The sequence below is a fragment of the Ceratotherium simum genome, chromosome 38 (assembly GCF_057802395.1).
Source record: "Ceratotherium simum simum isolate JZ-2026a chromosome 38, ASM5780239v1, whole genome shotgun sequence".
NCBI classification, from domain to species: domain Eukaryota; kingdom Metazoa; phylum Chordata; class Mammalia; order Perissodactyla; family Rhinocerotidae; genus Ceratotherium; species Ceratotherium simum.
Genome location: NC_141937.1, coordinates 13,277,099 through 13,292,490, shown reverse-complemented (window position 1 = coordinate 13,292,490; position 15,392 = coordinate 13,277,099). Strand labels below are relative to the sequence as shown.

Below are 15,392 nucleotides of genomic sequence, written 5' to 3'. Positions count from 1 at the left end.
TGCCTTCTTCAATTACTACAGAAAGCATATGTTCAGCAAGAGCTAAAGATGTTTTTTCAGTCTAAGTTCATAAAATGATATTCCCATATGTATTTATATATCGCCAGTCTTAATCCTTAAAAACTGTTCACATTTAAATAAACCCAAAAATACCAGAATATAAGAGCAACATATTTGTTAATTTCCTCTCCTTAAACAATCAAGTTTCGTTCCAGAAAACCAATACAAGGCAAGATTTTATATTTCCTATTACAGACTACTATTTCTTAGGTGGGCATAGTGCTTTACATATGTTATATCTCATTTAATCTTCCTAACAATCTTCTGAGCTAGATATTACTTTTAAAAGTTTATATTGTCCCCTTATTTTTGATTTTACATGAACACATAAATGTCATCCACATGCTTTTTGTATATTAAAAAAAAGAATTTTTTTTGGCTTGACTCCCATGTTCCCTCCCCACTTCTCTCCCTGTGAAGATAAACTCAATTTTTCTTCCAAATTGCCCACTGTACCTATATATTCCTTTGTATACAGGTTTTTGGATGTATGTGTATATTACAAATACATATATACACATATTTTAAATGTTTTTGGTCACTATTTGTCTTCATATTACACGTTTTCCTCCTTTTTTCTTCCTTTAACTTGTAGAAATCCCACCAAATCATCTGGTGAGGTAAATACCAGTATTCCCATTTTACAGATGAGAAAAATTGAAGTTAATAGTTTTAAGTGACCTGTCCCAGGTCCCAGAGCTAATTAATGGTAGAGGTAGGATTTGAACCTATGGCTGTCTATCTCTGAAACACACGCTCAATGAACACCAAAGGGAAACTAAGAACAAAAAATAAACCACAAAAAAAAAAAAAAACAATACCTCTTGTGTCCCTTAAGTTTGGGTTAAATTTCTCTTAAGACACAACTTCTCATTAGCTTATTTGTCAAAAGCATTATTTCATTCTTTTAAACACACATTTAAAAATCACCATGGGGGCCAGCCCCGTGGCTTAGCGGTTAAGTGCGCGCGCTCCGCTGCTGGCGGCCCTGGTTCGGATCCCGGGCGTGCACCGAGGCACTGCTTCTCCGGCCATGCTGAGGCCGCGTCCCACATACAGCAACTAGAAGGATGTGCAGCTATGACATACAACTATCTACTGGGGCTTTGGGGGGGGGGAAGTAAATAAATAAAATCTTTTAAAAAATATGTTTAAAAATCACCATGAATCATGTGCCAGGTGTCGTGAGGCCCCAGCAAACAGGGGCCAGCGTGATGAGGATGCTCGGTGGGCACCCTTCTCCTGATGTGACCAGATCAGAATCTGTAGCTCCCATGGGGAGACTTTCTTATCATCAGTTCATATCAACACCTCTACGACCACAAGAAAAAACACCACTTGAGACAATGCAATAAGCCCATTCCGTCCAGACAAGCACAGAATCAGACTGGTCGGATTACTCAAATGTCACCTTCTCAATGAGGGCTACTCTAGCCAGTATGTCAATCCCTCCCGTACTCCATTCTCCTTAGACATTTCTCCAACTTCATATAACTTGATGTATAGTTTGCTTATTTATCTTTTAATTTTCTCATTCCCCCAGAGACTGTAAGTTCCATGAGGTCAGGGATTCATTTTATCTGTTTATTCACTCTGGTATTCCCACTGCCTAGGAGAGCAGCAGACACATGGTAAGCGCTCAATAAATATTTATTGAAAGTACCTACAAAGTCAACATCAACTGCTCAGGCAAAGCAGCATCATCCTGTGAAAACAAACACTACCACCTCTGCCTTCGATCACATCACTTTCTCCTCCTCTCCCTACACTACAGCAGGAGCAGCCTGAACCACTCAGTCTAGGACCCTCTAAATAAGACACAGATGCACCTATGAGCAAAACTTTCCCATTTGCTAATTACAACGTTTAACTTTTACACTGTCATTTAATTGATCACAAGTAAATTCTTTTTTTATTTTGTGAGGAAGATCGGCCCTGAGCTAACATCTGCCAATCCTCCTCTTTTCTTTTTTTTTTTTTTTTTTTTTTTTGCTGAGGAAGACTGGCCCTGGGCTAACATCCATGCCCATCTTCCTTTACTTTATATGGGACGCCGCCACAGCATGGCTTGACAAGCGGTGCGTCAGTGCATGCCCAGGATCCGAACCGGCAAACTCCGGGCCGCCGCAGCCAAGGGCACACACTTAACCACTTGCGCCACCGGACCGGCCCCACAAGCAAATTCTTTTAAAAATCAAAATAGGTGGCAGAATATTGTGGCAAGCGGGAAGCAGAGGAAAAAAAGAAAGTTAAATGTATCAGAGAAATAAATGCCTTTCACCACCAATGCTGGGTGGGACTTGGTGGTATCACAATTGGTATCAGACTCTTTTTGTCAAAATTATTTTACACATCATAAAAAAAGAGCAGAAACTCAGAACCACTTCAGATGCTCCAAGCTCCTTTCTGAGAACACAGCCTCAGAAGCATATAATGACGTCACATGTGCCTTAAGTTCAATGGCTGCTCAGGTCTGGACCTCATACAGCTGTCACGTGCAAAGCCAACTGCACTCTTCATGTTCCAGAAACACACAGAAAGCACACAGCTTGTCAGAACTGCGTCTATTATATGGCATGGTTGGGACCGAGGAAAGGATATTCTTTACTTTTTGCCAAATCAGCAGTGGAATCATAGAATTTTAGAACCAAGTGAGATGGGAAAAAATAACAAGTTCTTTGTTACATTTTATAGCCTCAAATCAATTCAAAAATATTTTACAAGTCTCTGCCACATGCCACGTAATATGACAGGAAATGATCTTAAGAGCCAATGGTCTAATGAGAATTTTTTTTTTTTCCTGAGGAAGATTGGCCCTGGAGCTAACATCTGTTGACAATCCTCCTCTTTTTGCTTGAGAAAGATTGGCCCTGAGCTAACATCTGTGCCAATCTTCCTCTATTTTGGATGTAGGACACCTGTCACAGCATGGCTTGATGAGTGGTGTGTAGGTCTGCATCTGGGATCCAAATCTGTGAACCCCGGGTCGCCAAAGTGGAGCGTGTGAACTTAACCACTACACCACCAGGCCGGCCCCTAATAAGAAATTTTTTTAAAAGTTCAGGTCACAGAAGCCAGTTAAGTTACAGATTGACTGATATAAATCTTCCTGGCCCTTACTAAGATTCTTAGGTCTGGCCAATGAGCTGTGAGTGAAATGGACATGTGTCACTTCCAAACCAGTACATCTGTCAGTGTGAGAATCTCGAAGATTCTCTGTACCTCTGCCATGGGCACAAGCAATGTGAGATACTGGTTGTTCTGCCAAAACTGTTCTGAAGTGAGGAGAATTAAAGCAGACCCCCAGGCTGACCCATTTGGATGTAGATAATCAAGGAACAAACTGCTGAGGTTTGGGGGTAATTTGTTACTGCATCATAACCTAGCACACCCTGACTGGTAAACCTAACCACCAGAGGTCAAACTGAAAAGAAAATTAAGAAGCAGATACAGTGAGGTATTCAAAACAAAGATGATAGTGAAATTTAGTTACTCCAGGATTTCTATTAAAAAAATTAAGTGCTGTAACATTTTGGAAGAAGTATAAGACTCTTAGCTCAACTATTTTAAAACAAAAGAAGGTAATGTTTGATGGAAAGGCCACTGGTCATTTTTCAGAAACCATCTAAACAATACATCTGACTTAAAGCCTTTTATCTCTCCCCAATTCTGATGGAAAAAAAAAAAAATGGAGAGAAAGAGAAAGAATGGTACTTTATACCTACATGTAAATCCCTTGATGAAGAGAGAAAAGGGAGGAAAAAAGCTTAGAAAGTGACAATGATATACTGACCTTCTGGACTGTAGTGGTCAGATCCAAGCAAAGCTGAATGATTTTGTTCTTCGTTACTGAGAAATCAGTGATCCCTGTAAATGGAGCCCTAGAAAGCAACAACAACTCTTTTAGGAAAAAAAAAAAGCATGGGGGGTGGGAGAGGGGAATCCACTGAGATCCCACACTCTATGCTGACAAGCATGGCTACACAACAGGCTAGTCTAAATTATCTGTTGTGTAACTGTTCTCTCTCAGGTAACACACAAAATAGGAATTTGAATAGAAAAGAGACAGAGAACTGCTAGATAAAAACATCAAAAAATGAGCGAAGAGAATTAACATCCCTTCTGAAGTCAACTAACAGCCTTCATACCAACTGAATAATCATTAATGTTTAACTTCAATAAAACACAACTTGAGCACAGTTCCACTCTTCTCTAAGAGGAAGTTAATTTGTTCCTGCTGTTCACCTTTTCAGTAACTTCCAAAGGAACCGTACAATCTACCACTGACCCAGAACTGCTGGAGAGGTCCAGTGGCAAAGATATGAAAGGAGCAATGGTTCATTTTCTTGAGACAAAGCCTAGGCTATTCTATGCATCTCAGACCCTCCTTTTATAGGACAGTAAAGTACACCCACAACTTACCGGTCCAGCCAAGCTAACAAGGCCTTGGCAGCGCCTATGAGCTCCACCACAGAAGTCAGGAACTCATTGGGGGGCTTGTGGGAGGTGTTCCCATCATAAGCTGGACTTTTCCGACGGCTACTTATGTAATTCTGTAGGTTGTGGGAAGACGCTCGCAGTTTCAGAACCAAGTTCTTCATATTATCAGTTTCAAGGCCATAATTCTGTGGAAAACAAAATCAAAGGGAAAAATTCAAAACAATCAGCAATGTCCAAACTCTCAACAGCTCACTGAGGAACTTGAATAACTCCTACAATGGCCACAAAATCCTACATGATTTACCCACAGTGCTGATCTCACTCACTGGGGCCACACCAGCCTTCTCTCTGTTCCTCCCACAGCTTTACTCTTGCCTCAGGGACTTGGTTCTTGCTAGTTCCTCTTCCTGAAATGCTCCTCCCACAAATCTTGGCATGGACAGCTCTTTCTTACCACTTGCTTCCTAGCCCAAATGTCACCTCCTCTTCAAGGCTTCTCAGACGATGTAGAGCAGAGTTTCGCAACCTGGGCCCTACAGACATTTAGAGCCCAAGAATTCTTTGTTTGGGTTGTGGGGGAGGATTCCTGTACATTGCAGATGTTTAGATGGCCTCTGTCATTAGATATCAGTTATGACAACCAAAAATGTCTCTAGACATTGCCAAATACCTCCTGAGGTCACTCTCTAGCACGTCACTTATCTGTCATCTCTCTGAACCACCTTCTTCACTACTGTCTCCCTCACTGGGATGCAAGGTCTGCAACAGCAGAGCTCTTAGTATATTACTCACGACTATATACCCAGCACAGCGGACAATAAAGTAGTCATCCAATGGACGAATTTCCATCAGATGGACTCGCTTACACAGAAACAGAGCAGCACTGACTAAACATCAATTCACCTGATGTAATTTCCGTCTCGTGAGCTTCTAACCTGTGTTCTTTCTTAACAATGTTCAACTTACTTGGGTGCTTTAAAAAAATCAATTTCATGTGACAATATTGCCCTACACCCCCATTCAGATAAAGAACAAATCCCAGGAAGCTACACATAAATCTGAGATGACTGGGGCGCAGGGATGAATTTTTGTTTTCAATTGCATGTAACTCAGTTGGTCTTTCATCATTTTAACAAAAAGCGAAGATATTTCTGGGGTATATTAAACTGTGTCGATTGCATCCCAAAGCGGGAATGGGGTACCATTTAAAAATTGGGAAGAATGCAATGGCAGACATGAAGGAACACTTACTCTATGCCGGGAACCGGACTAGGTGTTTACAAGTTTTATATCAGGTAAACACAGCGTGTGAAGGTGGGAACGATATTATCTCTACTTTACAAGTGAGGAAAATGAGGCACAGAGACTTTAAATAAATTCTCCAAAGTTACACCGCTAATCAGCGGTAGGGGTGGGATTCTAATCGAGGCATCTGCATCGAGGGCACAAGCTTTTGATCACGAGGCTGTATATCCCGCCTTCCACACTCCCTGGCCAAGGAAGGGCAAAGTGATAAGACAGAGAACAGGATAAGTGCTAGAAAGAAGAAAAGTAAAAAGAAAAGTGGCCAGTGATGCTAGATCTAGCAAAACTAACCAGCGGCTTACTTCCCCCAAATTCTATCCCAACCTACTCCATCCCCTCTGAAGTGTTAGACACGTCTTTCAGCTGGTTTCAGCCATCAGGACCTCACTGTTCTGAGAGCAGGGGCACCTCGCTTGTCTCTTAGCCCCCTCCTCTCTTACAGCCCCATCACTAATGTCCCAGGGAAGGATGAGCCATGTCCCAAAATCAAGATATATAAAGCATAAATATACCAGGGAGTTTGTGAGAACTTTTTTTTTTGGCAAGATGAAAAATGGTAAGTAATAACAACAAAACACCTTAATCTTAATGAAAACAATTCTAACTTTAACTAGATTTTATTTGAAGTTTAAATTTATGTTGCTTCCTAGTCAAATAAAAAATATTTTTGAAAAAATTTAGACAGAAATTTTTTAAAAAGTAAGTATAAATATAAAAAAAACTTTCCAGATCTATTAAATGAAAACTGTCTCTTGCAAGCTTTAAAAAACACTAAATTTCATAATAAAAATGAGTGTTCTGTATTAATAGTAATGTTCTATCTAAACTTTATTTTCATTCATTTTTTTCTCGCTCCTTCTCAAGAGACTAAAATATGATATTGTCCTTCAATAGAGAAACAAAAATGGAAAGATGGATTTTCATCATGGCTTTTTAAAGTTAGAGAATCAGACTCAAAATTGAATGGATAAAGAGCCACATGACAGAGCTTGTTTTGAAGGACTGTGATTAAAGAGAAATGTCCCCTTATTCAGTCAATTACCCAGCCTGCCAACTTATATGAAGCGTTTTGAACTAAAAGCAGGAAAGTCAGCTCTCTACAGTCAATGTCACCATAAATTACTTGGAACTTTTATTACTTTACACAACATTTACTTCTTGAACTCAAAGAGGATTAATGCATTTTAGTGTTGCGAGAAGTTTTAAACTTCAATCGTCTACAAACCTACCACTTTTTTTTTTTTTGGTGAGGAAGATTAGCCCTGAGCTAACATCTGATGCCAATCCTCCTCTTTTCACTGAGGAAGATCGGCCCTGAGCTAACATCCATGCCCATCTTCCTCTACTTTATACGGGTCACCGCCACAGCATGGCTTGACAAGCGGTGCGTCAGTGCGCGCCCGGGATCCAAACCCGCGAACCCCAAGGCGCTGAAGCAGAGCACGCGCACTAGACCGCTACGCCACCAGGCCGGCCCCACAAACCCAGCACTTTTAATATTAAAATAAAGGAGGAGTATAGCTCCTTCTTAACTGGTTCTTTTCGTTTCCATTCAATTTGCTGATTCTTTCTTTTATCCCCCCGAAACAAATCATGAGGCTGAAGAGTGGCCAAATGTACTATAATAAAGTATAATTTTAAAAGAAGGAAGGAGCAAAGTAAGGAAGGAAAATTCCTTCCCCATCCACCCCATTCCACAATAAGCAGAGAACAAGAAACTGATTATATTAGCTCAAAAGAACCTCTCCTGTAGAAACATAATCAGGAAAGGATTATTGAATTAAGTGCCCTACAATGAAAGACAGAAAATGAATAATTTCCCAGAGCAGATTTGATTATTTTCACTAACCTTCTTCCCTCAAAATCTGTCTCCTTCAGAAATTGATATAAGATAAGGTATCAAGAAGATACAAACTAGGGAGAAGGTCAAATACCGTATGATTTCCTTCATTAAGTAGTAGATAATAACAACAATAAACAAACATAGGGACAGAGATTGGTGGTTACCAGAGGGGAAGGGGGGAGGGAGGAGGGTGAAAGGGATAATTCGGTACATGTGTGTGGTGATGGGTTGTAATTAGTATTTTGGTGGTGAACATGATGTAGTCCATGCAGAAATAGAAGTACAATGATGTACACCTGAAATTTTTACAATGTTATAAACCAATGTTACTGCAATAAACAAAAACAAACCAAAAAAAAAAAAAAAAAAGAAGATACAAACTAAATAAGAAAAGAAATGAGTCTCCGAAAATCTATATATATACTCAAAACCTTCCCCTGAGATCTCATTTCATTAGAAGTTAGCCATCGGAGTCATTTCTTGGTCTGGCTAGAGAAATGACACACGAGACAGAAGAAAAGGAAAGAGGCAAATGCTCATTCTTCTGGTGCCTTAAGATTATACACATTTTAACTAAGGACAAATCTTAACTTCTCCTCTACCTTCTTTTCCCATTCCTACTAGCTCTGTTCATGGTGGAACATAGGTGATTAAGGAGTATCAGAGACACGCAGTCAAAACTTTCTTATTGACTTGGGTCAATTGAGTTACAGCCTAAGAAACACACTTCACAGTTTCCTAAAGCATTAATAAGCTTAGAAGCAAAATCAAGTTAAATACAAATTGCTAGCAAAGATTCCTCTTCCTGCATGATTCCTACCCATAAAAAAGGATAACATTTTTTAATGGTTTGCTATGGACAGGTAAATGATGAAGATGAATCATCTCAGGGGTACGCAAGTGCGCAGCAGCACTCCTGGCAGGTGGACACATCACAGGTGTTTCATTTAAGTGGACATTTAGGTGACATCAATTAACACGTGTATTGATTCCAACTCTGTTCACTTTCTCAGCCTACTTCAACCTTAAAAACACATCTACCTGTCCCTGCCTTGGTCTTCAGGAAACTAGGATCTGATTGATTTGGCAAAGAAAATGGGTTACAAGTTACAATCATATTTTGCTACTCTCGACACCCTCTAGACCAATGCTATTCAGTAGAACTTTCTGCAACGATGAAAATATTCTCTATCTGCATTATCCAAATATGGCGGCCACCAGCCACACGTAGCTATTGAGCACTTGATATGTAGCTAGTGCAACTGAGGAACTGAATTTTAATTCATTTTCATTTAAATAGTCACACATGGCGAAAGCTATCCTATGGGAAAGAGGAGCTCTAGAGTCTATCCCAGTTACCCTGTGCCCCAGAAAGAGGGAGAAAAAGTTGGGATCAGACTCTGAATTCAATCCTGGGAAGTGGTCCCGGTTCTGCCTCATAATACAAGTCACTCTCTTACGCCACTCTAGCCAGCCAAGGTCAATGTTCACAGAAGGGGTTTCTCTCCCTGCTCTCTAACCATGACCAACTATTTGTGGTCTGTCTGCTCACTGGTTTTGGAATCTTCAATAGCTGTTCCCGCTTTTAGGCTCCTATCCATTCTATCTGCCCTTTTCTTTCCAAAACTTTCCAGTGCTTTTGTTTTTTCCTGCCCCTTTCCTTACTTCTAGTTCTGTTCGTTTCCTGTCCATCATAAAATCAACATCCACGAAACTGAGTTTACATAAAAACGTCTTTCATAACACCAGAGACAACTGCAAATACACATTAACTGTCCAGCGGATGGACTGTTCAAGGCAAAAAATTATCACCAGTTTGTATACATGAAGATCTATATGGTACAGATGGATTAAATAGATAGTATAATTAATGGATGCATTACAATAAGAATATTTTAAAAGGAGACTATATTGAGACTAAAGGTATTTTAGTACAACTCAAAACCCTCCCCAACCCAGACAAGGCACATCCATTTGAGAATCCTCCCGTGACCCTGCTGTCAAATGCGTTCACCAGCACTCTACTGCACAAAACATGTCCAGAATGAGTCTGAGGTCAAAACTTTGTCTACAAAGGAAATTAGAAGGAAATCGTAGGAGATAAAACACAGCTTTAGGTTCTGGCATTTGTCCAGCTTTGTTCCTTTTGGTGTAATATTCTAAGAGGTACGGAAGGGGAAAAGCACAGAGAGGCAGCTGTTATGTGTGTTACCCATGTGCACATGGGCCTCTAGTCCATCTTTCTTCCTCACCTCTCATACTGTGGCTTTCACAGGAATTCACCTGTCCTCAAAGTCCTACCACAAAGTGAAAGAGATGATTCAAAATAGCAGAAAAGACCAAAAAGCGATGCTTCCAGAAAGCATCATAAAAGTAAACTCAAACATGTTTTACCGTACGAAAAACATACAGTTTTAATAATAAATAGGACTCTTAGACACCTTCTGGGCAGTGCAAAACACTTACACGTTAGTACATGGCCACATCTAGGGAAATGATGGGGAAAACAGAACCACCGTTTCCCTGGAGGGCACAGAGTGAGGAGAGTGTAGCAGAGACAGGATTAGAATGCAAAAAGCCTGCCTCCCAGACCAACGCTCACACCACTTGGCCACAGCGTCTGCCTTGTGGCAGCTCATTTATCAACCACAAATAATTTCCCCATTACTTTCCTAAACAAGAGCAGCACATCTCAGAGCAGAAGACAAGGCTCTGTCCATTTTAAGAAGAAGAATACACACAATGCAGTAAGTGTTATATAATCAACAGAACGCAGACCAGCAATGGCAAAATAATTGGGAGCACATTCTTTCCCAGCATTCTCAGTGATGTAATTGTATATAGCCCTGGCTCAGGTTCATAGCATTACTAAGCCAGCCTGAATGCTGCCAAGTTTGTCCAAATCCTGACAGTTAGGGAAACTGCATCCTTAGCATGGCACCAGGACAGACAGACGTGGATCCTGCCCTATGCCAACCAGTTTATAAACACAATGCCCTTACAGGTGTTATTAGCCCACTCCTGAAAGAGCTACTCACGCAGCCACAGGTGTGATGCAAGAGTTAGAACGTGGAAAAATTTAACTCACTCACTTTCAAGGCCAAGCTCAGCCATCTATGAAATGTAACTAAGTTGACATTATTTCCCATCTCGCCACCACTTCATAGCTTGATTCTTTCAAGCACAAACATCACTTATTTAAATATCATAAATATCTGTGAAACATAAAAGTGATTTTTAATCGTTTTTTTTTTTTGGTGAGGAAGATCAGCCCTGAGCTAACATCCATGCTAATCCTCCTCTTTTTGCTGAGGAAGACTGGCCCTGAGCTAACATCTATTGCCAATCCTCCTCCATTTTTTTTTTCCCCTTTTTTCTCCCCAAAGCCCCAGTAGATAGTTGTATGTCATAGTTGCACATCCTTCTAGTTGCTGTGTGTGGGACACCACCTCAGTGTGGCTGGACAAGCGGTGCGTCAGTGCGCGCCAGGGATCCAAACCTGGGCCGCCAGTAGCAGAGCGCACGCACTTAACTGCTCAGCCACAGGGCCGGCCCCAAAAGTGACTTTTATAGTAAGAAAAACAGACATGAAAATCACAGCCCATTTCTCATTTCAGTTTAGAAGATGACATTCTCATTCAGGACTATCTCCATCTTTTTATTCTTTATAGAAGATAAGAAAATAAGACTAACAGAGACTTTTTCTGTAACAGGCAAGATAGTAAATATTTTAGGCTTTGGCGGACCACACAGCCCTTCATCACAACTACTCAACTTTACCATTGTAGCACAAAAGCAGACACCGACAACACATAAACGAATGGGCATGGCTGTGTCTCAATAAAACTTTATTTACAAAAATAGACAGTGGGCCAGATTTAACTCACAGGCCGTCGTCTGCCAACTCTTAATTTAGAAAATGATTTCCTTTCTTCCCTTCTTATATTATCTTCACCTCATGCTTCATTCCAATGGATCATTTAAGAAAATGATAAGTTAAATCGCAAACAATGAAGATTTAAGAGAATAAGGTTCTAAAGAATGTCATCACAGTACAGATCACCTTTTTCTGAACTAACCAGTGCACAGAGAAGGTCGACAGCCTCCAACACAAGTTCCTGGTGTCCAATTCGCGTGACACCCAGCTCCTCAAGATCCTGATGGGAAATCTGCAGCAGCTGCTCTCCATTTATCTTCTCCCGTTCAAACTTGTGGACATACTGCTGAAGGCAATCATCTAACCCTACCAAAAAAGCAAAAGAGTCCATTATTGTTATTTTGTTCTTTTACTCAAAAAATTGCCCACCTTTAAATCAACTTCAGGAATCATCAATTATGCTCCGCTATTTGATTGTCTGTACAACGTGTATCCCACCTGAGGGACATCCTTCAAGTGTGTCCTCATCTTCTTATCTCAAACAGATTTTAAACGGGCAGTTTAAAATTTCCAAATGAATCCAGCAAAGCTTTATGACGGTTACCTTCCCATTCTCTTTCAACTAAAAGCATAAACACTAACCCCTGCTGACTTGAAATGCTAGTTATCTGTCCCAGACAGAAGTTTGACTGTTTGTTAAGCAACAATTCCTTTGGGACACCATCCCTCTCCCAGCCCATGTGCTCCCAGTGGACCTGCCAATCAAGATGCTTTGCCACAGTGGTTGACCACGATACTCTATCTACCAGCCAATTATACGTTCAAGAATGAGTATGTGACTCAAGCAGAATCAACCAAAATCTTCCTTGATATTTGATATATGGACACAGGAAAACAGAGGCTCTTTCTTCCTTTCCAATTGGAAGTCATAGTATACAATCTTGGGGATATTGGCAGTCATTTTTCTGATCAGTTTTCTGAAAATAAATCCATTGACTAGAGGAAATGCCCCGATAATATCCTACATGCCCCTGGATTTAACATTGTTTAAAGATATTTCTACCCCTAGAATTTTTCACTTAAATTAGAATAGATTCCCTTTTTAGCTTAAGCTTGTTTGTGTTGAGTTTCTGTCCCTTGGAACTGAAAAAATCCTGATAAATACAGAATCCAAAGGAAAAGGTAGCAGCAGTGGTACCAGTAAAATGGGTTAGCCTACAGGAATTTTCCAGGTCAAACACTACCGCCAAGAGTGTTGTATTTTAATGCTCTGATATAATGATTAAAATAGGCAAGCCTAATAGAACTTGGGAATCTTTATTCCTACATAGAGAATTCTCTGTTCAACTCATTTTAACAGTTTTTTCTGGAGTAAAATTTTACACTGAATCAATTGATCTATTCATGCCTAATAAAAAAAGCCACCTTAGTGTTTTCAAAGACTAGATTTATATAAATTCAATCCCAACACAAAGGATGAAAACTCAATTTTACTAGAACAAAGTATGTGGAAGGCATGCTGCTGTCTCCTCCCCCCACAACACACATACACACAAACATCATTTACCCGTCACAAAAGCTCTGCTATGTGGGTACTCTGGACTAGGAAAAGTAGACACAAGTCCAGCACTGACTTTTGGCAATACTGAAGTCCATGGATCTTAAAATCTGATGTGCTAGGCTAAACAACATCTCTGTTCCACAAACTTTCACCACTTGCCTCTTGATAAGATATAGAAAGAGGAAGAACATCCTGATAACCATTTGGAGCTATCAAATACAGGAAGAGGAGTTAAGAAAAAATTAATTTTATGGTAACCAGTTGGAACCAACCCATTGTCCCCGAGGTGACGTCTGTCTAGCAGAAGGGCTCTGTCACATAGCAAGTGAGGCTGGGCACACTGATATAAGCCCTGTTCCACTTTGATGGCCTTGAGCCACAAGTGGCCTCCGTAGCACGTGAGTTGGGCAGGCAGTGCAGGCCACGGAAGTCAGCAGGTGTTGAGGGCATGGCGCCACTTGGGCGGCAGGGCTGGGTCTCAGCACCCTGATATCCAGGGCCATCTGCAGAGGGGTAGTATCTATCTGTGGCAGACAACAGTGACAAGGGCCAAGAGCCAAGGAGAGCTTCCTTACAGCTCTATTCCCATTTTATAGATGACTAAATTAGGGCTCGTGAGGCTGCATACCCCATCCACAGTCACCCAGCTGGTAAGATGCCAAGAGAAGGATTTTTGTAGTCACTTTCTTCAGCTTGATAAAGAAAAAAAGAACTTGAATTCAAATCAAGGTCTGTTTGACAGAAGCCCTGATCTTTTGCATGCTGGTAAACATGGGATTATAAAAATTCCTCTCCAACCAACTTCCTGAATCAGCAGCAAGGTCTAATTATAAAACAATTATTTTTTTTTTTTTAAGATTTTATTTATTTTATTTTTTGCCCCCAAAGCCCCAGTAGATAGTTGTATGTCATAGCTGCACACCCTTCTAGTTGCTGTATGTGGGACTCGGCCCCAGGACGGACAGAGAAGTGGTGCCTCAATGCGCACCCGGGATCCGAACCCGGGCTGCCAGCATCGCAGCGCGCGCACTTAACCACCAAGCCACAGGGCCGGCCCTAAAACAATTATTAAAATAGAATCGCAGAGTCTTTGAGGTACTTAGAAGGTACTTCCTGAGATCTCACTGAATCAAAATATTGGGAAAGTACAGACAAAAGACTAGTTACTGTGAATTTGACCCTAAATCACTCAGCCAGTTCTAAGCCAGATCACAACCAATATCCTACAATCTCCTCTCCTTCAGAATGTTCTCTTCTCTTGCCTCCTTTTAAACTTTACAAATAATTCTTATTTTAATTCGTCATAAAAGTTCAGCATAACTATACTATACATTTAAACCTTGTTATGGCTGAAATGTGTCTCCCCAAGACTCATACGTTGAAGTCCTAACCCCCAGGACCTCAGACCGTGACTGTATTTGGAGGCAGCAACTCTAAAGAGGTGATTAAGTTAAATGAGGTCATATGAGTGGGCCTGAATCCAATATGACTGGTGTCCTTATAAGAAGAAGAGACACACACAGAAGGAAGACCATGTGAAGACACAGGGAAAAGAGAGCCACCTACACGCCAAGGAGAGAGGCCTCGGAACAAACCAACCCTGCCAACACTATGATCCCGGACTTCGAGCCTCCAGAATTGCAAGAAAATAAATTTCTGTCATTTCAGCCACGCAGTCCGTGGTACCTTGTTATGACAGCCCTAGCAAAGCAACACAAAGCTAATAGCACTTTATTTCATATTCATCCACACGTGATAAACTCTTTCTTAAACAAAATAAGCAAGGCCCAATGACCAAAAGAATCGAAAGTCATATTTACTGCGACAAATTTGTTGCTCAAGATACAAGCATAAAACGAAGAGACTCATATTAGTTTTCAAGTGCAGAATAAACTATTCTATTAAAATTAAAGTGAAGAAATCATGCACAATGGATGTTCATTAAAATTCATCCTTGAATAAAAAGTAGAAATAAAGATGAGGCCAGATTTCTCTTTAACTAATTGGGGAAAGTTTCACTGAAGAAACAGGATTTCAAAAGTAGCTTTGGAGCAGGCCGGCCCCGTGGCTTAGCGGTTGGGTGCGCGAGCTCCGCTACTGGCGGCCCGGGTTCGGATCCCGGGCGCGCACCGACGCACCGCTTCATCGGCCATGCTGAGGCGGCGTCCCACATACAGCAACTAGAAGGATGTGCAACTATGACATACAGCTATTTACTGGGGCTTTGGGGAAAAAAAAAAAGTAGCTTTGGAGCATTAAGGAAATATTTTGGACACAGAGAAGAAGGTTGAGACAGGAGGTGTGAG

The 15,392-nt window shown here is 40.8% G+C and overlaps 1 protein-coding gene across 2 annotated transcripts in view; it reads right to left on the bottom strand.

The window, feature by feature from the left end:
- The window catches only part of CNKSR3 (CNKSR family member 3), a 91,367-nt gene that overhangs the window by 24,386 nt on the left and 51,589 nt on the right, over positions 1–15,392 (bottom strand). For both annotated transcript variants that reach the window (XM_087425116.1, XM_004440697.3), the window contains exons 2-4: positions 11,728–11,891; positions 4,483–4,685; positions 3,854–3,941 (exon numbers count right to left, since the gene is read on the bottom strand). In XM_087425116.1, coding sequence (XP_087281242.1) covers positions 3,854–3,941; positions 4,483–4,685; positions 11,728–11,891 — 455 coding nt within the window. The remainder of the gene's footprint in view (positions 1–3,853; positions 3,942–4,482; positions 4,686–11,727; positions 11,892–15,392) is intronic.